The sequence below is a fragment of the Lagopus muta genome, chromosome 1, assembly GCF_023343835.1.
Source record: "Lagopus muta isolate bLagMut1 chromosome 1, bLagMut1 primary, whole genome shotgun sequence".
NCBI lineage: Eukaryota > Metazoa > Chordata > Aves > Galliformes > Phasianidae > Lagopus > Lagopus muta.
The window spans coordinates 175,489,818-175,512,431 of record NC_064433.1 but is presented as its reverse complement, the minus strand read 5'-3'; the positions used below and the strand labels follow the sequence as shown (position 1 = coordinate 175,512,431).

Sequence of the window (22,614 nt, the reverse complement as noted above, 5' to 3'; positions counted from 1 at the left end):
AGGACCACCAAATGTTGCATGGCATGGACATAAGTGAGTCAACAGATCGATCCTAGAGCAGTTAAAATATAATCTGCAAACAAAATATCACCCAGCTAAGTACAGCAGAATTACCTCTTCACATACAAGCTATCATTCACTTACAGTCACGTAGATAAGGTGTTGCATTTAAGTAATAGAAAGTCTAGTGTAACTTGAAGCCAGATGCCAACAAGGCAACTTAAACAGCCGGTGCTCCAAGAGCTTGCGAAACAGGTAATATGTCAAGTAATTCACTGCTGGGTTTTTGTCACAAGCACAGAAGAGTGTGCTGTTTTTGCAGCTCATGGCTGACATAAACCAGTTCAAAGAGAATTTTTTGTTATGTACACTGACGTGGGACTTTTCTTCAGGAAAATATAAACTATGTAAAACAATCCAAATCTGAAATTGTACTTAAACATCTCCTGGTGCTATTCAAAAGCAGCATACTGGGGTATGGATATGTCAAAAGCAGAGACTGGGAGAGCAAGGACTGTCACAGACCAGTTTGGTGATTCACACCTATAGTTTATCGCATGCTGAGACACAGACCCACGCTGCATTTAGTCAGCACTTCCCTAGGAAGCACCACCTGCAGAAACCAGCAACTGAGAAGGCCAAACAGCTCACCTTCTCCAGTCTTCAGCTGAAACCAAAGGACAGCAGCGACAAGATGTCAAGTCTGAATCATGGTGGGGAAAAAAACCACGACACTAATTCAAATGATTTGGTAGATGCCCTTGTGAGAATACCATGAAATCAACTTCACAGCGCTAGGGAAATGCTGGGTAGCTTCCACATCTGGGCATGCATGGAGTTGTGAGCCTGCCTGCTTAGAACTTTGTAGAGAAATATACCTCCGAGCCACAGGGATCTTAATGGCTTTTACATGCTGGCTTTTCCGCATAAAAAAGATGTGTGAAACAGGGAAACTATGTAGATTTGCCCATGAACATAACGTTCAGTCTTTAAAATTTTGGATTTGCATTGCTCAGCATTGCATCTCAAACAATTGCAGAGAACAAATCAAGCACCTGACTGTCAAGGAAACAATGCTCTGGGTGGGTACAGCTCTGTAATACAGAGGTGTGAGGTAGAATTAAAAATGAAATGTAGTTGAAAGTTCAAACCTCAATGACCTCACTGTGTGAGTATGTGGCACTTGCCACAGTGCTTGTGGGCTGAATAAGCTCCAGTTAAAAAAAAACTGGCATCTCTGGTACCAAACTACCTTTATGCATAATAGTGAGGAGGAGTAAATGTACAATGAAACCCTGCAAAGACATGGCAGGGAGAAACCACACTGCTCTTCCTGCTTCACGCTCATGCTGAGTGCCATGGCTGTAGGGTTGCATGGGATGGGGAGCAGGTCTGGAAGAAGAGAGGGCAGCACTTACACTCCTTGCAAAGTATGACAGCAGCAACACTGTCCCGCACACCTCATGTTTTCAATCTGTACCTGCACCCACCCCCAAAACACTGTTTTTTTGGATCAGAACGGAAATCTGGGTGCAGCTGCACCATTTGGGCCATACAGCCGCACACAGACTGCTCTGTGCAGTGCCTGCAACACGGGGAGGGGGTTTGGTCCCCTTGCTGCAGCCCTGCTGAGCACAGGACCTATCCCTGTTGTCACTGTCATTTCCTTCATCTCCTGAAGGGCTCCATCCTACACCGTCTGTGCATTCTCCACACAAGCTGCTGCTACCAGTGCACACAGCATACTCTAGACAACTTAAGAGAGCATTAAATTGCACTCACAAATAACTTAAAATATATTATAACATTAAGTTTAAATTGCATGCTAGATAATAACAGAATGTGGTGTTAAAACTAAAACTGAAGTAACTTTTACCCATCCAACACAGACATTCATTTAAGAGCTTCTGAAAGGCGTACTGGTTTCTGGGGAGTCAAGGGGAGGAACAAGCTGAATTTCTCTTGTGTCATGAGCCTAGATCACCACTAGATGGTAGATGAGTAGCATTAATCCTCCCATCTTGTTCCTGAGAGACATCATTGGCACATGGATGCGTGACAGCTTCTCACCCCCTTGGCAGTGTGGAAATGTCTCCCTGAACATACCTCTGTGTGAGGGTACTGAAAGATGAGTGGATGGTTGGATGGGTGGAAGGATAGAGGGATGGAAGGATGGAAGGATGGATGGATGTTGCAGCCCTGAGACTTTGGATGAGGGACGATCCCAGGACCCCAGTGTTTGTACATACTGGGCTTATCTTCCAATCTTACCGTAGTTGTAAGCATTACAGTAAGCAAACCTGCTCTTCTCCAGCAGACTGGCAGTATCAGTAAGTTCTGTAACCATCCACAGTTAGTTTGTAAAATCCCTGCCAGGCTTTTAAAAGTAAGATGGTTCACAGACATAAGACTAGCATAAAAGGCTGAAGTGTGTGCATACCTAAGGTAAATGACACATTTAGTCAAACCAAGGTGGCTTAAAAGCACTGGCAGTTTAATTTTGTAAATGGTTTTCACACAGACCCTCCACAGGGCTTCAGTTTTAGGTCTGCATTTACTTCAGCACAGCTACTGATCTACTGGGGGTATGAAATACCAGTTAGATACAGTGGGGTGCTGGTGACTTCTCTAATGCTTCAGCGGCAACACATTCTGCTGCTCAAAGCTGGCAAGCAAATATCCGAATAGCTTACACTCAGCATAGCCACCAACACACAAGGAAAACATTGACAACATCTGAATGTTTAAACTTCTGTATCATACATTTCAAGACATACTGCTCTACAGATATCATCCTGTTCCTGCAAGGCTTCCACGGGAGAAGTGTTTCACACTGAATCAACACTATTTCCAAATGTACAGGCTTCTTAAGGACCTTTTGGCTTGGAAGAAACATAGCCAGACCCTGCCCGGGCTGGTACAATCTGACAAGCCCACATGACAAGCTGTTATAACTGCAGGGTGTAATAAGCTGCCCTTGAAAATGTACATGAACAGCTTGGCTGCCAAAACTTTCTTGGATGCTAATGCACAAAGGGAAAATAATTTGATGTTAGCTTCCAAAGAGAATATATTAAAGAAAATAATTGCTGTCAGCATATTTTAGCAATAACGAGCTGCAATAGCCATTAGTATTCCGGTTATTTTGCATTGTTTGCATTATTTTGCATTAATAAAGAGAAAACCTGATGGATAAATATCTAACTTCTAAAGGATTCTGCGTTCTTTCTTACCTCTTCCTTTTTTTCTTCTGCACCAGGGGCTAAATTGAGGCTCAGCTGAGAGTGACTGCTGATGCCACTGTCCTCATTTCCATCGTCATAGTACACGGTTTGCACAGCGTCCTGGAAGCAGACGGGATTCCTGCCCAGCTTTGGCCCAACTTCGCCTCTCTCCTCACTCTCTGTGGAGCTCAACGACAGCATGCTATGATGGTTTGAGCACTGGAAGTCCATATTGCACATCACTTTCTCCATGCTGGGGCTTTGAGGTTTTGGTGCGGTCGGCCTGACAGGAATGTGAGGATGTTCAGCATCACATATAAACTGCTGGGGGGCTTTCGGTTCATCCGAGTCCGTATCAAACACTTCGTTGGGAAATGGCCCGATGTCACTCAGAGTAGGAGACAAGCTATCAGATTCTGCGATACCTGAAGATGTCCTGAGGTTTTTGTCTTCAGCACAAGCTACATTCATTTCAGCCTCTTTATCCTGAGCAGCCACAGGGCTTTGTAGACAAGGTGTTCCCGGTGAAGAAGAATCTAGACTAGATACTGAGGAGGTGCATCTCTTTCTGTCGTGATCTGTGCTACTGGAAACCCTGCGGGAATAGTCATCATGCAGTCTGCTGTTTGACCTTGTTCTCTGGGATTGCTCACTGGGGGAAGGAGCCGTGCTTTTAGGGCCATCCTTCTTCCATGCACCCTCTGTAACATTACTGACAAGCTTCAGAACTCGGTCAAAATCCTTCGCCCTGATGGGGCTCTTCCATCGCTTAGATCTCCTCTCAGGGTTCCCATTTGTTTTGTCTGAGTCAGCAGAAGTAACGCTCACAGTCCTTGCCGGCATTTGTTTTTCATTCGTAGCCTTGAGGTCAGTAAGGTTTGAGGTGGACTTCCGTTTGAATGAGCTTTTCTTCAGAAAGTTCAAATTATCTGAACTTTTGCTTCTCCGATAGATGATCCTGTTGTTCTCAGAGTCCTTCACCAAAATCTCACAGATCTTTGGCTCTGCGAGGACAGGAGATGTTGGCCTGGTGCCGTTGTGGTGGCTCTGAGCCTTATCCGTGTCAAGCAGGTTGATGCGGCCGGCACCATAAGCCCGTCGGATGCTGCGTGAGCGGTGCGTGTTCCTCAGGAAGGACTCATCGCTTTCCTCGGCATCAGAGCAATCGGATGCCAAACCATCCACTGCACTCTGGAAATCCTGCAAAGGCCCCGAATAGGAATACCTGTTAGTCTGAACTCTCACCACTGCCCCGTTTGAGTCGTGTTTGCCTACACCGTTCTCATTTAGGATATCGGGGCACTCCCTTGCTTGAATCCCTTGAAGAACAGATGATTTCAGCTTCTTGAAAGACCCCATTTTCCTGATGGAAGATAAAGCATTCCACGTAGAAGAGTTGCCCATCAAAATGAGAGAGCGAGGCCTGTCAGAGCTGGAATTTGCTCGTTTCCGAGGAGTGGAGAAGAAGCGCATGATTTTGGAAGGGCTGAGTTTCTCATCTTGTGTTTCCTCTTCACAACCATCACTGGTGCTGTACCCCCCATTATGACTGACAGAGGTCATCAGGTTCGGAGGCTCCTTATTATCCATCATGACACAAGTGATGGCGTTGCTGTTCCCACAGCCATTCTGAAATGTGGTCATGCCCTCGATGCTGCAGGCATGGAGCTGAAGGCTGGGGCAGCTCACAGCCACACCACCATCCCCAGAAGCTGCCCTCGCTGCCTGGCCCACATCTGCTGCACTTGAGCTCCTTTTGCTCCCACGTTCACCAACTGAGCTGAGCTCCTCCGGCTGCACCGCCTGTGCCAAGAACACAAAGGCGACCATTAGGGAAATTTCAGTACAAAGTCCCCTCCTAGAAGAAGTTTGGACCTCACTGTAAGAAATAATGACATGAGTGAGCTCAAGGAGTTCCTTCCAGCCGCACAAAGGTGTGCTGCAGCAGGAAGAGGACATTAATAACACCTTCAAAGTATAATTGCATTTGTTGGCAATTTAAGAGACCAGAATAATTTAAGTATGTGCTTGTTTTTCTAAAGCTTAATGAGCTAATAAGTTCAGTAGTATTGCCACACCTACCTTAGAACACTGCATGTAATCCTCACACATATTTAGAGAGAAAAAAACTGTTTGGCAACACAGATGGGAAGTTTCATTGAAAGCACTGAGCGCGGCCATAGACTACAATCTTGCACTCCAACAGCGAAAGGCCCATGTCTTCCCAACACTTGCTGCCGTGGGGAGGCTGCTCGATGCCCAGCTGCTTTTGTTCCCTTGCAGGTAATTCCTGAGTGACACGGGGGTGCACAGCTTTGGCCTCAGGCAGTGCCAGCAGCTGCAACGGTGGCACGACCAATACGGTGCCACGGAGCCACCGGGATGCGCTGCACCGGGAGGGGTGTCCGGGAGCCGAGCACCCACATGGCCTCCAGGGGGGACTCGTGGGGGCGAACGGGCGGGGGTTCGCGGGGCACCACGGGCTGCGGGGATTCGTCCCCCGACCACGGCGAGGAGCGGCGGTACTGGAGGCAGCGCTGCCCCCTCCTCCTCTTTGTCTGCTCCCGGGCCAGGAGGCCTAGGGGCTCGGAGAGGGGGAGAGGTGGCTCCGGGCAACCAGGCGGGGCGGAGGCTGAGCCCCCCCGGGCCGCGGTCCCTTCCCCCCCCGCGGGGCACAGCGGGGCTGCGCATCTCCATGAGAATGGGGCCGGCAGCCGCGGGGCAGAGCACGGAGCGCGGCGGCGCTGGGGCCGGCAGTTCCCTCCCGAGTGCAACTTTAAAAGGAGTTTTCCGAACCTCCGGGGATAAAAGGGTTTTCTCGTGTTTCAGAGAGACGCCGGAGATCCTCCGCATCGCCGCTTTTAATCCCCTCCATTCACACGGTCGCAGCGTGAGCCCGCCCTGCGCGGAGGGGCTCCGCTCGATCCCGCATCGCAGAGCGGACAAAGCTCCGGGCCCCGGCCCGCACCGCTCGGGGAAAAATCATAATAATAATTTAAGAAAAAAAAAAGAAAGTAAAAAAGAATAAAACTAAGAACGAGAACCCACCGCTGCTCCCGGCAGAGAACTTCCCGAAGAAAGCCGCTTTCTGCACCTGAACGGGCGGACGGCAGGGGGAAGGAGGAGAACAAACGCAATGCGAAGGAATCGGAAGAAAAGGAAGCGCTCAGCGGGCAGCGCGCACCCACCCCGCGCCCAGCCCCGCACCCTTACCTGGGGGCAGCCGCGCGGCCCCGCTGCCCGCACCCGGCCCCGCCGCTGCCCGCTCCCGCATCGCTATGGCAGCGGCCGCCGCGGCGGGAGGAGGGGCGGGGACGGGGGGCGGGGCGGCCCGGCCCCATGGACACCCCCGGCAGCGAGGACACCCCGCTCCCCCGGCCCCTCCGCGATGCTGTCGGAGAGTCTGAGCGAGCATGCGAGGGTTCTCTTCCTTACGCGGCCCTGGTAAGCCCCACATGTTTGAAATAAAGCCTCCGCATGCCTGGCGGTCTTTTATGACCCTTCAAAGTGTACTCAGTGGCTATCTGCATATGCCTAACCTTGCAATCCGTAACAGATAAGCACGTTTTTATTTGATATTTAGATTGCGCTGGGCCCCCAAAGTGTTTACAGTACCAACCACTGGGGAAGGAGTCAGTGTATTCTCCTAAATATATTTGCTCAAAGACGTAAGTGCTATATAAGGACTGCTACGGATTATTGAATTACAAAGGTTGAAAAAGACCTGTAACATCATCTAGTTCAGCTGTTATATACCACCAGTATTGCTCAGTGAACCATGTCCCTAAGTACCATATCTCCACATTGCTTGAAAAACTCCAGAGATGGTGACTCCACCACCACCCTGGGCAGCCTATTCCAGCGTTCAACCACACTTTTGGAGAAGTTCTTCCTAATCCCCAACCTGGTGCAACTTAAGGCTGTTATGTCTTGTCCTAATGGTGTTACCTGGGAGAAGAGGCTGACCCCCACCTCAGCACAATCTCCTTTCAGGCAGTGTGGAGCGCAGTAAGGTCTTCCCTGAGCCCCCTCTTCTCCAAGAGGAGTTTGTTTAGAGCCAGGCTGCCCTGCTGTCAGACACATTTTTGCTGCTTTTCTTCAGACATAGCAGTGTGAACTCACTGATACAACCCAACCTCTGAACAGTGTTCATATACTATAGAAAAAAAAGTGTGAGACTGTCTTACAGTGCCATGTCAGAATGCCTGGCAAAGGCACATAAACATCGGTACTTCCTTCTCAAATTGTTTATGGTTTAGCATATTCCTACACATGGACTGGACTTGTCAGTATAACTAAAACAGCCTGAATGTGACTCAGGTCAAAGGCACAATGACAAAGGGGCAGCACAGTTCACAGCAGGACAGACTGACAAAGTAATGAAGGCCATCAGCCTGTCCTCCAGAACTGCGACTGTGACTCTGCACACTGTAATTACATCTCTGGAGAGTAGCAGTGACGTTCTCTTCAAGGCAAGGTGTACTTAGGGGGTAAGGCAAATAAATGGGCTTAAGGGATGTAGGTCAAGTGAGGCGGCAAATAACTCTGGCAGTGACAACAGGATTCTGGGCAGTCAGCAGAGGGCACAGCTTGGTACCTGCCTGGCTTGGCTTCATGTACACCTGCTGGAGAAGTGAAGTTCTAGGAATGACTCAAACAAGTGGGTGAACTGTTGCATTGGGTGCTTTACAGTGCTGGGCACAGGAAAATGGAGAGTAAGACTGGAAATGTCTGTAGTGACCGTGGCTGGTGTAGTCCTACACTTGGGGAGGAATAACAGCATGCATCTGTACAGGCTGGGAGCTGATCTGCTGGAGAGGAGCATTGTGGAGAAGGACCTGATTGTCCTGGTGGACAGAAGCCAGCAGTGTGTCCCTGTGACCAAGAAGGCCAATGCTATCCTGGATGCATTACAAAGAGTGTGGCCAGCAGGTCAAAGGAGGTGATTCTCCTGTCCTGGTGAGGCCACATCTGGAGTAATGTGTCCAGTTCTGGGCTCCCCACTTCAAAGATAGAGATTTCCTAGAAAGAGTCCAGCGGAGGACCACAAAGATGATAAAGAGCCTGGAGCATCTCCTTTATGAGGAAAGGCTGAGAGACTGGGACTGTTCATAAGATTGATAGGGGATCTCACAAGTGTTCATAAATATTTAAAAGATGGAAATAAAATGGATGGGACCAGGTTCTTCTCAGTAGTAACAAGTGACTGAATATGAGGCTACAGGCACAAACTGGAATACAGGAAGTTCCGTACAAACATGAGGAAAAACTTCACTGTGACAGCGCTGAAACAAGCTGCCCAGAGAGGTTGTAGAGTCTCCTTCTCTGGAGATATTCAAAACATACCTGGATGCTTTCCTGTGCAACCTATGCGGGAGAACCTGCTTTAGTAGAGTGCTCAACTAGATGGTCTTCAGAGGCTCCTTCCAAACCCTATGATTCTGTGATTCTGGTGATCTAAACCATCTTGAGACTATGCAGGAGATGTTCTCAGGTCAGCGCAAATGAGAGGTATCTGCTTTAAGTCTTTGGAAGAAGAAGACTCTGAAGGGGAACTCAGGGCTGAAATGGCAAAGAGGCAGTGGATGTGTCTATCAGATGTCAACTGTGAAACTGCTTTCAACAGTACTGCAAAATGGTCTTCACTACTGTCTCTAGAGGTTTGTGCTTGTCCCTTAAAAACTCCTGGTAGAGCAATTCAAATCCAGTTTTCATTGAATTCATGTTCCTATACTTCTGTATCTTCCTTCTGAGTAGCCTTAGCACAGTGAAGTATCCCCGGAGCCTTCTCATCTCCAACCTAAAAAAGACCAGCTCCCTCAGCCTGCCTTCATAAGAGAGGTGCCCCAGCCCTCTGATCACTTTTGTGGCCTCCTCTGGACCCATTCCAAAAGCTCCATGTTTTTCTTGAGCTCAGGCCCCAGATCTGGACACAGTACTCCAGATGTGGACAGAGTAATCCAGATGGGGCCTTTTCAATCCACAAGTCCCCTCAGAGGAGGGGAGTCCTCAGTTCTACCATCTATCGGCTGGATAAAAAAGCAGAAAAAACAATTGAGCGGGAAGTGAACTGAGCCACTACTTCAGGTCCTTCCATTATCCACCCAACAGTGTTCACAAAACTAAAGAAACTCTGATAAGCTTGAGATTTAATCCCTCTATTAAATGTACCTAAAGCTCACCAGCCTGTTAATAACTGCTTGAGGAGACAGAAATGACAGCAGAAGGTATTGACAGACTAAAGACTTGCTCACAATAACTTGATTTCCTTACAAAACCAAGCTAAAACACTCCGTTTTGATGATTAGGTAAAATATAATTGTATGTTGCATTCCCCAGATGTCACTAAATTTTATGACAGGAATACATAGAAAATTGAAATTGCAGGAATAGTAGTAATTGGTCAGTCAGACATTTGTAAGGTTCCTAAAAGTAAATGTTACAGTTTTCATCTTCCATCTGCTCATAACAAACATTCTGATGTTTGTATGCTCAAACTCACCTCTCCTTGATGCAGAATCACCAAGTCATAGTCTGTTCTTCCATACGAGTGCAATGGGAAGAACAGACACTAAAAGAGCATGCTATGTCTGAGAACAGGATTAACTTTCTGTACTGCAGACTAATAATTACCAAAGTCTTTTCTTAATCTGAATTGTGATTTTTTTCAAAGGCTGGGAACCAGACCTGCATGTATGTTCAGGTGCAGTCACACTACATTGAGTAACATGATGCAAAACAAAATGTATCAACACAGCTGCCAAGAGAAAGAAGGCAGATCACTCTTCTGACCTTATAAACAACAGCACTTTTACCTGTTGTACAATATTCAAAGAAAATCAAGGTGCAGTGTTCCATCAAAGTCACAAACCAAAGTTTCAGTAAATCACTCTTCCTTGTATGAAGGATTTTCTACAATCATAGAAAAGCAAAATATCACCAACATTTCTAATGGAAAAAATAGGTGTTTTTGAAGTGGCAACTCCAGCTTTTTACATTCTTGAGAAGATTAATATTATTTGTCCCTAAGAATGCTTGAAACACGTCAAGAAGAACAAATGTACTGCACTTTACAGGTTCCTTTGAAAAAAAAAACAGCAATGTGTGCTGTTAGCTATAGGCTCACAGATGGTCTCCAGATAAGTAACAAAGGATGGAGCTGAGAGGTTGACCAAGTATGGTCATTTATTAAAAGAAAGTACTGCAAGAATAACATATCTGGATTGGAATATGTGTAAGATTTTTAATAATGGCTTGATAATGGTGATCACACTTCTCGCAACAAAAATGAAACGCTTGTTTTAGAAGCTCAAAGTCTCTAATTTGAAAGAGGTTTAATGTGCATGTGACAAGGAATGAGAAGGATTATTCCAAGTGTAATACAGGTGGGAAAGGATTACAAAAAATGTGACATGGGAGAAAGAATATTGAGATTTATAATGAAGAAACAGCCCCAAAAACTTTTAATAAGTTGTGATGTATATTTTAGCTTTCTCACAATAGCAGTGAGCACAATTAAGTAATAAGAAAGTAATTCATCTAAATCTGAAAAGTCTAAACAAGAATGATTCTCCCTGATTAGTTAAGAAATCTTCTCTTCCACTCCCACAGCTCTGTTGTTTCTTTTGTGGTTCTTTTGTAAATACTTCCTAAAAGTCCATTTTAAAAGTAGTCTTTCTTTTTTTTTTTTAATTGTACTCTTAAAAGAGTGGGGGGAAAAAAAGCCAAAAGGAATACTTCCAGGGAAACATAACGAAAACATCTGTCATACTTCAACAGATATTGGGCAAGATGGCAAAGGAAGTAACATATCCTTTAAATTAACAAGTGACTAAATTTAATTATTGAGATGCAGAATTACTAAAGTGGGATATCTCTGCTTTAAACACCAATGTCTTTCCTAGGCTGCAGTATTTAGCTAATGCAGCAGTTTTGAAATGTGCACCTTCCTTCTACATCCCAGGGAAAGACTCTCTTGCAAGCAATTAACCTCCGAGGAATCTCTGCACACTGACAGGTCCCACAGGGGGAATTAAACTGAGTCATATATCTACTGAAGTGAAGGGCAACTCCCCCTCTGACTTCAATGGGAGCAGGATCAAGATCTCAATTTGTATGGTTTAGAAATGAGGGAAGAATAGTGTGGCTCTGTAAGCAAACCCAAACTAAATATTCTTTGTCCATTTTATATGTAAACTGTGTGGGAAATTAATGTAGGATTTTTCCATTTGTGTATTTCTGTAACCAAATCAGTAATAACAAATTGAAAGGGATTTTCCAAATTCAAGAGCTCTGTCATCCTGGCACAGAAAAATTCCATTCCAGAAAATGAATCATGTTGCTACGGAAAACACTCAAAAGACAGCCTGGGTTAAACTGATGGATTAACTTCTTAATTTACCCAATGAAAGCCATTATTGCCAGTGCATAGGGAGCTGGGATACTACTTTCTGAAGGCCAGTTCCTGTTGCATTTACTTAGCAGTATGCCCTTAACTCACAACCAGTTCAATATAGCTAAAGACAATTACTGAGCAAAGTAGAAGTTTACCACAGCTCAGTCTGAATCACAACACAATAAACTGTTCTTTTTGCTCTAATCATCCAACGTTCTCTTTCAAATATGCTTTGCTGAGGTTGTTTCACTGAGCTTGCTCAGCTCTGTTGAACACAGAGATGCAATTTAGGGTGAGCACAATAGCCCAGCGGAACGACGCCACCAAAGAAAAATGACCCTTGTGTACCAGGTTACCATTGTCCCGTCTCCCAGTTGCTCTTACTCACCCACCTACACCACTCCAGCTGCAGGCAACTTAATGATGGCCTCAGCCTTTCAGCCAGGCATAATGCTATTTACAGCCCCCAGAGCCTGGCTGTGATGCTATTCTTCCTGGTCATCCTCAAGAGGCATTATTCAGGCAGCGTGACGTGAAGAGATGGCTGGTGGTACAGAAAGGCAGTTCCCAATGAACAGATCATTGTGCTGAGACATAAAGAAGACTTCCAGCTACCAATTAGGAAGGCTGAATTCCACCTTTATTTTGTGCCTTACAAAGTGTAAGAGATAGGAAGAAAAGTGACCATGGAAATGGAAAGTAGACAGAAAAAGGAAGGAAAAGAGTTTAGTAAAATATTCTTTTTTTTTTTTTTTTTTTTTTTTTTTTTTTTCCTAAAACATACATTTTTCTTTTTTCTTGAAAAAAAATTTCTAGGTTTTCTGTTAAATGGAATTGCACTGGATAGAGTATATGAATAGTTGAGAGGAAAGAGTACAGGCCCTGCAAGCTGGAACTGTCATCTCTTCCTGCTGCCATTTGTCTCCTCTTCCATCTCTCTCCATGGCCTTTTCTGCCATTCCTTCATGTCACATCTCTCCTTATGTCACACCCCTCACTATCCTGTCTAACTGCCTACAACCATTCTGTATTTCTTTTCCTTCCTTGAAATAATAGCATGTAAGAGTGACAATTAGGAGCTCTTTATCAGCCTCCTTCCCCTCCCACATAATTACCCTGATGTCCCAGCTTCTCTGCTTCAAACTACAGCTTTCCAAAGTTACCCAGGAATATGAAGGTGCCTGTTAGACAACCAGGAAGCCAAATAAAAAATTAGAAAGATAAATTCATACAGAAAAGGATTTGATGAGCAGGAGATCTGAGAACCAGCTACAGTAGGTGCAGGGTCAGGACTGAGGAATGGGAAGGCATCATTGATTTTTCTTGATGAGCAATAGCAAGGGGCAATTGTATTTTATTTCCCAGCATCAGTTCATTGGAGAGCAGCCCTGCTGAAAGAGATCTGGGGAGCTCAGTCAACAACAGGTTGAACGTGAGGCAGCAGTGTGCCCTGTCATTCAGGAAGGCCAACAGTGCCCCGGGGCGCCCCAGGTCCAGAACTGCCACTGGGCAGGGGGACGGAGTGTCCCCTCCGTGCTATGCAGCCTGACCTCCAGCACGGGCTGCAGCTTTGGGCCCACAGTATAAAGCTATTAGAGAGGGTCCAAAGGAAGGCTACAGAGATGAGAGGGGTCTAAGGACAAGACGTAGGTCTGGAGAACAAGACGTGTGAGAAGGGGCTGAGGCCCCTGATGTGCTCAGCCCAGAGCAGAGGAGCTGAGGGGAGGCCTGATGGCGACTGCAGCTCCTCACAGGGAGCGGAGGGCAGCGCTGAGCTCTGCTCTGTGTGACAGCGACAGGGAACGGCATGGAGCTGCGTCAGGGGAGGGCGGCTGGGGGTGAGGGAAAGGGGCTGCGCCAGAGGGCGGTGGGCATGGAACAGCTGCCCAGGGCTGTGGGCACGGCCCCAGTGCTGCAGCTCAGGGAGCTTTTGGACAACGCTCTCAGAGGGATTGGATTTGGGGTGGTCTCATGTGGAGCCAGGAACTGAACTTATAATGCTTGTGATTCCCTTCCAACTAGGCTTATTCTGTGACTTTATGGCTGTGTGCCTCTGCTCACTGCTCCACACCACAGCTCAGGAGGAGGAACAAGCCTTGCCCTTCACCCCTGCCTGACTCATGGCTCTGCAGAAGGGAGCAAGGACACGGCAACACCACAGGAACACAGAGTCCCACAGGCACCAGAAGAGGTGGAGGTGCTTTAGAAGTGAAGTGGGTAGTGCTCCCCTGGGAGCAAAGCCATACTGGGAAAAATTATGCAGAGTTATATAAGATCTCCTGATGCTTATTAGAATAAAATAACAGGTCTCGGGAGAATAAGTGGCCCAATGTGATGCAATAGCAATACCCAGCTGGTTCTTGGCAGCTGTTTACCTTCACTGCTTCCACAGTGGACAGGGCAGAAAGCCCTGAACAATTACAGCTTTCGGTGTGTTCCTGAGGTGAGAGCAGAGAGTGTCTCATTGGAATTAAGAAAGGGATAAGCAGGCAGCAATCTGTGGGGAGCATCAGGTTTAACCCGAGGCAGCTTCTAGGCTGGCTTGTGCTTCCAGAATCACGTGGGTGTTTTCAATTAGTTATCAACACTTTCCTTTGTTTAGACTCTTTTTGCAATGACAAACATAATGTCTTTGTGATGGCCTGAACTACAAGAAACCTTCATGGACGCATTTCTGGTAAAAAAGATTGAATCATCATCTCTGCAGTGTTTCTTCCAGGGGGAAAAAAGAGAGAGAGAGAGAGAGAGAGAGAGAAACAAAAACCACTTGCTAATTCTATCTCTATTTTGTTAATAACTTACAGATTTTGTTTGAATTTACAAAAAAAAAAAAAAAAAAAAAAAAACTTACAGAGTGGAAAAGCTATAAAAACTACCAATCTGAATAGAGTGGGTGCCAGTGAAGTGCTACAATAGCAACTGCATGCTTGGGAATATCTCTTATCACAGTATTAAGGCTTTTAAAAAATATATATGCTATGAATTTAACCTATCTGAGAACTTCAAACTAATGATAAGCCTCCAGCTAATGCTCACCTCTCTTTTTCTTTGGTGCTGTGTCAACATATTACCTCCTTCACTAGTAAAACTAAAATCAGGGATATTTTTGTAAAAACATGAATGTCAAATTTAATCAAACTGCTTGTTCCTTCTGTCAGGAAAAGAAGTCACTTAATTTTAAAGATGTAGAAAACACACTATAAGTGATTCTCACTTGAAAACTTATTTGTGTAGACATGGGATAAGATACATACCAACTTACGACTTTTGGGCTAGTATTTGGTCCTGTGAAACACAGCCATATGTACTGAATTAGATATTTTATCAGAAGGATGGTCAAGGAAATTTCCTTATGCAGTCTGGTAACGTTTCCAATGTTATAATCTATTTCTGGGCAGCAGTACAAGTAATGAATATTACCTGTCTCTGTAAGCTATTGCAGTTGTCCTCCGATAATGACAAGGAAGAGAATCTAACTCAAGTAGCCTGAGATAGAGTCTGTTGTGTATATCCAAGGTACAAAATCGAGCAATTGCCCTAATTAGGGCCAACAAGAACTAGTGCCATGAGGGATTTTTCTGACTGGTGGCTCCTAAACCCTTTTTCCTATGAGTTGAGGTTAAACAACCAGTGTTTTTACCTGGAAGTAATCTTACATTATCTGGAAAAATGAACACTACATCTCAAACTGGAGAGATGCCTTTCTGACAGACTAGGAAAGAGGGATTCTGGATTTTGTTTCTCTCTGACCTTGGCAGTCCAGCATACTTGTCTCAGCTAAAGTGCCATATGTGTAAAATAAGTGATGATAGGAGCAGTACCTTATAACCTATGGGCCTGCGAGGACAAATCCATCAATACTTCTCTGGCACTTTGATGCTTACGGTGATGAGAGCTATAAAAAGTGCACCCACAGAGAAAATAATCCATTATCTACCAGTGCAGAGGACAAACCCTAGCATCCGGTTTTTTAAAGGAGTTCAGAGTAAAGTGCCTGTTTTAAGACTCAGTTGCCTATTTTCATGATATTCCATTAATCTTCTAAGCTGGAGCTTGCAGGTCAGGCTGACAATTTATGTGTTGTAACAGCACAGGATAGCTCTGAACTGAAAGATTGAACGCATTCTTACTACAGAAGTTAATTTACGTTGGCAAGCTGTCCTTGTCTAAACATTGAAACACACGGACACTTCAAGTTCTGTCAGTCATTATGGCCCTTTTAAAAAGGCCTTGATAAGGTGCAGGCTATGAAACTCTAATGCAAAAAACCTTAGCAGCCTTTCCCTCAGTACTCTGGGTATATAATTAGGTTATGAAGCTGGATGTGGAAGCACCAATCCTATCCTAGGGCCATCCTTTGATTAGGAAATACTAAACACAACAGCTTCCTGAATCAGATCTCTTCCCACCTCTTGATTTTCATTGCACAATTCAGCAAACCCTCTGTTTCTGTGCTGGGACTGGAATGGCTGCTTTGCTCTCCCCTTATCCCACAGCAAGACAAAGATGCTGCTGCTCCCCATGGACCACCTGCTGCTGTTCAGCTCATCTCCTTCAATCTGAGTTTCTATGGGAGAAGTGACGACTAAGAGCATGTCACTACCTGGCCATGTGCTCATGATATTCTTGGCTGCACCAGGGAAAGTACGGCGAGCAAGTCAAGGGAGGTGATACTTCCTTGAACTCAGTGTTAGTGAGGCTGCACCTGGAGTGCTGGGTCCAGCTGTGGGTCCCCAGTACAAAAGAGACCTGCACATACTGGAGAGGACCCAACAGAATGGCAGCAAGATGCTGAAGGGGCTGAAGCACCTCTCCTGTGAGGAGAGGCTGTAAGCTGGGAATGTTCAGCCTGGAGAAGAGGGGAATCTCCTCAATATTCACAATTACCTGAAGGGAGGGTGCCAAGAGGCTGGAGTCAGGCTCTTCTAGTGTCATCTAGTGCCAGAACAAGAGGCAGTGGGTACAAAATGAAACACAGGAGGCTCTGACTGAGCATCAGCAAACATCTTTCTCCTGTGTGGGTGATGAAGCACTGGCAGGAGATGCAGAGAGGCTGTGGAGTCCCCATTCTTAGACATCTCCAGAATATGCATGAATGTGGGACTTAGCACCCCGGTCTGGGTGTCCCTGCCAAAGCAGACGTTGGGCAGGTGACCTCCAGAGGCCCCTTCCCACCTCTACCCTTCCCACCTCACTCCTTCTGTGCTTCTGTGATGAGCCAGCTTGCTGGCTGCCCCAAGCTGATGCAAAGCATGTGGTGGAGATAAACATCCAAGGGCAGGGAGGAAAGCACAGGTAGGAAAGTGGAAACTCCTCCTTTCAGGAGCCACAGGACTCCTGAAATGGCTTCAGGCTCCAAATTTGTCTCAGAAGCTGGCCAGAAATGCTGTGAATTGGAAAGAGCTGGGGGGACAGAGATATGCCATTGGGGGAGGCTGAGTCTGTTTCAATTTCCACCTCACCACAAACATAATACAAATAAAGTCTCAGTGAAGGGATATTGAGAGTGCTGTATAATCACAAGTACAGATGCCATCCAATTTCTTTTTATGCAGAAAAGAATGTGATGAACCAATCTGTGTTCAGATAGCTATTCAGCCTTACTGGTAATTGGATGGGCAGTGTGCAGAGGCCAACCTTTACCAGAATCCTGAAATCTGCTGGTTTAAAACCTGCTCTCACAGCCTGCAAAGCAGCGGGTCTTCCTGCTTTGCCATAGGCAGCATATGTTGAGCTGAGCTGCTGGTGACACCCCCTGTCAGCATCGGGGAATTTTCCTGGCACAGGCAAGATTTATATGAAAACTTTAACTCTAAAAGTTCTGAAGATCCACAAATGTATTCCTGAATATTTTTTTAACCAATGCGTCCAAGATGCTCTGTTTTAACAAGCCAGGTTTGATATACTACAGTATCCTCCCAGGCCAAGAGAAGACACTTCATTTATCAGAAGTCCTATTTTTCAGTTGATAAGCAGCTCTCATGCAGTATTCAGATCATACTCTGAGAAACACTCAGATAACGACCATCAGATGCCGTGTACAACATTCTACATCTACCATTTCCCAACCCTTAAAAGAAGTACTAAAATCAAGTGGAAATGATTCAAAATTGACTGCTGTGTTTTCAGTTGTGCTGAAGTCTAAGGAAAGGGGGACAGAGGGAGTTCAGGATCTCCAGAGAAATAATTATTTCCTAATGTTTGCAGTAAGAGGTCACAGCTTCTACTAAATCATCCCATGTGCTGGTAAAGTACGTGCTCTTTTCTCACCCATCTTGCTTTTCCTACTGCCTAGAGCACCAAAGCTACAACATAACCAGTAGAAACCAACACACAATTCATAGACAAATCTTATTTTACTGGAACCTCTAAGCTTTTGAGAATTTATTATTCCAGATTTAGCCTAGTATTAAACGAGAGTGAAATCCAAGCTTTATAGAAAGAATTAGACTTGCTAACACATCTTAATGAAGGAGAATTAACATGCAACCAACCCCAGCCTCATTTACCCCAAAACAGGAGCTGTTTTCCCAGGAAGGATATGGAGTGCTTGTGACTGCTTTCTTGTAGATCACGTGGTTCCTTCAGCCTACACTTCAAGTTTTGGAAAATACTTCACTGTCATCAACAGTCCACTCTTGGTCACATAAACTTCTAACTATTTCCACTTTGTTTTAATGGGTAAACAACTCTTAACTTCTTAGTATTGCTCGCTTGGCTAATTGTGCATAAAGTTACATAGAAACCTCTCTCACTAACAACTGCTAGAATCTCTTTCTCGTTCGTGTTTGCTTTTTTTTCTTGCTTAGTCCTCAGAAACACACAACGGCTGACCTGTAGGCCATTGCTCCAAGGCAGTCACCAAGTTGTTCCTTCTGCTGCCAATTCCTTACCCTGACTTCAATTTATGTACACAACCAGAGCTACAATCTTGCAAACATTTTGCACACACAGCTTTATGCTGTGGCAAGCTTAAAATCATCCCTATCTGCTCAGATAATCTACAGGTAAGTTTGTGCACAACTGATGTTTGATTTGTACAAGTGGGGCCAAAGGCCAATAGTGTGATAGCTTATTTTGAAAAGACACAGTTTTTTGACACAGAGAGATATTTGCATTAAAGTAAGATTCCTCCAGCAGTCACTAGAACAGAACTGTTACTTTGGCCTAGCTCCTTGCTTGCTTAATGATATCTGGGTGATTTCACAGAAACAGTGGGGGCTGTGGCTTTGGAAGTCTGTTTCCTTGCTCCTAGATTGAATTAAACCTTGCCACTTACAGGTATCCCTTGCTTTTCCTTGCTAACAGTGGAGAATTGCGGTCTTCATTTACATACCAAACAGTGATAACAACTTCACAGAAGCAGTAATTGCAGTACATTTTCTGTGCCAAATACTTCAGATTTTATAACACAGACCAATCCCATACTTTTCTCACAAAGCAGGTTTCAGAGAGAGAGCAGTGATTAAACATTGTTTGCTCAGGCTACACCACATCTTGATCTCATTAAGATACATTTCCCAAAATCTAAGCAATAGATTGGCTTCATACTCTTTTGGTAAATGCCTGACTTAACAGTTGTGTAAAAGTGCAGTAGCCCAAAGCAGTTGCAATCAGTGAGAAGACACCAATATGGGGAGTAACCATTGGCTTTGGTCCATATTCGGGTGGGCATCTGCCGAGAAAGCAGAGTTAATGCCAGGGAAGCTTCCCCCATATCTCACTGCCAGCACAATCCACTTGAGCTCGTGGCACACAAAGTGCTCTGCTGTGGGTTGTGGAAGTGCAGCAATGCAATCCACGCAGCGCTGGGCAATGAGCCGCACAGATTACCTGCAATTCTAAAAACCACATACGTGTAGCAGAGCAGAGCACTGAAGCCAACACACAAAAGATTAAGTATTAGTCTCAATCTAGTGGTTTTGCACTTAACTGTAATAACGAATAAAACCATAACTGTAAAATGTAATTAATTGCCACAATACATACCTAAATATTTATGTTGTCCTTGAGACCTGTAGTTCTGGATAAGATTTAATCTAAACATCTGAAAACCCATTGCACAAAATGTTGCACAGCATGGATCTCCTTCCAGAAAGCTTGTCTGGGCTCAGGGCTGGAGCTGCAAGTGCATGCCTGTGTGCCTACAGCCCTGCAAGAGGCTTGGCATGGCCAGGAGTTCTCTGCATCTTGCAGGCTTGAGTCCCAAGTTAATATGTAACAAAAGGACTGCACAGCCGTGTGTGAAATCAGCAAGTTAAACATACATGGACAATAACTGCAATGAGGGAGAAGCAAGTATATTCACATGAACATTTCATTAAGATCTGTTTGCTGCACAGTTTCATACACAGTATTTATGTATTTCCCATATGCAAGCAAAAAAGTTTGGGGAAGTGTTCTGTTGAAAGTGAAGTTAAGCAGTCCAGGGCCTAAGGCTGCAACCTCTAGTTAAGTATTGCACAGTGTTGGTTATTATCAGCTGGAACTTACTGGTGCAAGTTGCATCTGGCAGCATGGCCAGTGTGGAAGACCAAGAGCAGCACATGTTAAATACTCCTCCAGAAAAATAAGAGCAAACCCCAAAACATTACTATGTAGCTCCAGTACTCACAGGTGTTGGCAGCAGAACAAAGTACCAAAATCACACCTGCTCATCTACCGGAACAAATAAAAGAGGTTGAAATCAAAGGTTAAATGACGTCTCTGAGAACTGCAAAGCATGGCATGAAAGTAACTCTCTGTGTAGAATCCACTGCAGGTGCAAAGCTGAGTTACTACTCAGTTATTATTATGGCAGAGCAATACAGGATGAAAAACCTGCCAGAAAGATAGGATGTGGTTCCCTGCTTTTGCTTCCTGGTGTCCGGAGGTAGAAACCATTTTACTCAGCCACCCAAACTGATGCCAGGATCTGTGCCTGGCATCACATTAACAAATGCAGAATGCTCTTGGCTTTGTGCTTTCTAGTCAGTAGGAAACGTACAGCTCCTTCCTCTACATCCCTTCCTATCCACACAAAGTAATATGTAACAGAAGATTTGATATGTGATTCTGCAACTTCCAACTTCACTGAGTACTTTTTTTTTTTTTTAATAGGATAATGTGGAGAACAACTGTAATCCTGAATGCAAGAGAACACTAATTCAAAGAGAAATGGGTTTCTGTATTACATTTATTGGAGTTATTCTGTGAATAATCACAAAGAGAATGTTTAATAGCAACATTACATTTTACTTCTTAAAAGAAGTGCCAACAGATTTACTCAGTAACACAGTTACATATCCCGAGAGCATTTCAAAACATTATTAATAATTCATAATGAAGTATGAGATTTCATATATATCTCATGCAATAATTTGAAATTCAGATATTGTTGAATCTCTAATTATTAGTAGTGTCATTTTAGCTGAAAGCTCTACTGGAATCTAAATACCAAGAAAATTAAGCACAAGAGTCTTAACGGCAGAACCATAACTCCATGTTTGACTAATGCTCAAAGCTTTCAGTGAGAAGAGGAAAGCAAACTCGTCATTGTGATACTCTTCTCATTCAGTGTTGGTCTTCTGCCATTTTAAGCCTTCTGAACCAGATACAAGGGCCACTGAAGTTGAAGAGGCAATTTCCTCAGCTTCTATCAAACTTCAAGTAACGATTTTGATAAAGGCAAAGTCTAAATAATTTTCATAATCTCACGTCAGTCACCAATGTTCTCATCTGTGGTGCTGCCATATGGCTGATTATATTGATTATGGTTCTGGGTGAGAAAAAGTGAAGAAAATATCACATATTACTCTGAAGTTTTGAAATTTTAAGAGAAACTGAAATGCAGATAGTACTACATCTCCAGGCTGCTCACAAGTATGAAGAAAAGGCTTGGGATTCAGAATAAATAGCAAAAAATAAAATAATAAACAACTGAGAAACAAATGTGGAAAATGGGTTTTCTTACAGATTTTGTTATTCTCACACAGAAAACACTGTTCATGCTTGGCACGTCAAATTCTAATATAGAAAACAGAGCAAACTTTAGAGAGCTGTATGGCACTTCAATTTCTGGCAAGACTGGCAGAAAAGTCTGGTCCGACTTTGGCAACTCAGTAACTGAAATATCTTCATGAAGTTCCTGTTTAGAACAATAGATCATTATGTTTTATACCTGAATTGTTCTTCTAATCTCAGAATCTTGAAGTACCTAACAAACTTGAGTTAGTCAGACCTTCAGAGCATGTGAAGCCTGTTATACTTGTTCTAACATTGCTTTTTTTTTTTTTTTATTGAAGAGGCTAGTGTCTGCTCTAACAATGTCCAATGTTCTGATACTGCTATATGTCCTGTGCCCTCATCCCAGGATCCCACACTGCATAACTATTGGTCGCTGCAGCAAAAGCTGGTCCCAACCAGCTGAACTCAATCAGATTTTTCTTCTTTGTCAACATACAGCATAGCAGAGTGCTTCTCATCACTGGCATCTCAGTCATCACTACTGGAAACTACCTTCAGTGCACTCCACAAAACTTCTGGACTGCTTGTGCCCTGCTGTGTCATCCCTCTAGCAGATACGGGAACAGCTGAAGTTCCCGTGAGAGCCAGGGTTCACATACTATCTGTTCATGACAAATCAGAACACAGAGAAATAACAAAAAGAAATTCATAAAATTATAGAAGCACAGAATGGTTTGTGTTGGAACAGGCCATCGACTTCCAACTCCCTGCCATGGACAGGAACACCTCCCATCAGATCAGGCTGCCTAGCTCCCCATCCAACTTGACCTTGAACCCTCCAGGGATGGGGCATCCACAGCTTCTCTGGGCAGCCTGTGCCAGCTCATCACCACTCTCATAGTGAAGACTTTCATCCTAATATCTAGTATAAATCTCACATTTTAGTTTAGCACCATTACCTCTTTTCCTGTCAGTAGAACTGGTACTGATAGAGTCCCTCTCCACTATTTCTGTAGGCTCCCTTTAGGTACTGGAAGGCCACAATGAGGT

At 44.6% G+C, this 22,614-nt stretch overlaps 1 protein-coding gene across 4 annotated transcripts in view; it reads right to left on the bottom strand.

Annotated features, from left to right (window-relative positions):
- Window positions 1-22,614, bottom strand: part of SPATA13 (spermatogenesis associated 13) — a 146,354-nt gene that overhangs the window by 37,885 nt on the left and 85,855 nt on the right. For 2 of the 4 annotated variants that reach the window (XM_048933638.1, XM_048933641.1), the window contains exon 2: window positions 3,234-5,027. In XM_048933638.1, coding sequence (XP_048789595.1) covers window positions 3,234-5,027 — 1,794 coding nt within the window. Of the gene's footprint in view, window positions 1-3,233; window positions 5,028-6,437; window positions 6,536-19,608; window positions 19,798-22,614 lie in introns of those variants that run through there. The other 2 variants (XM_048933639.1, XM_048933640.1) reach the window with 2 other exon arrangements.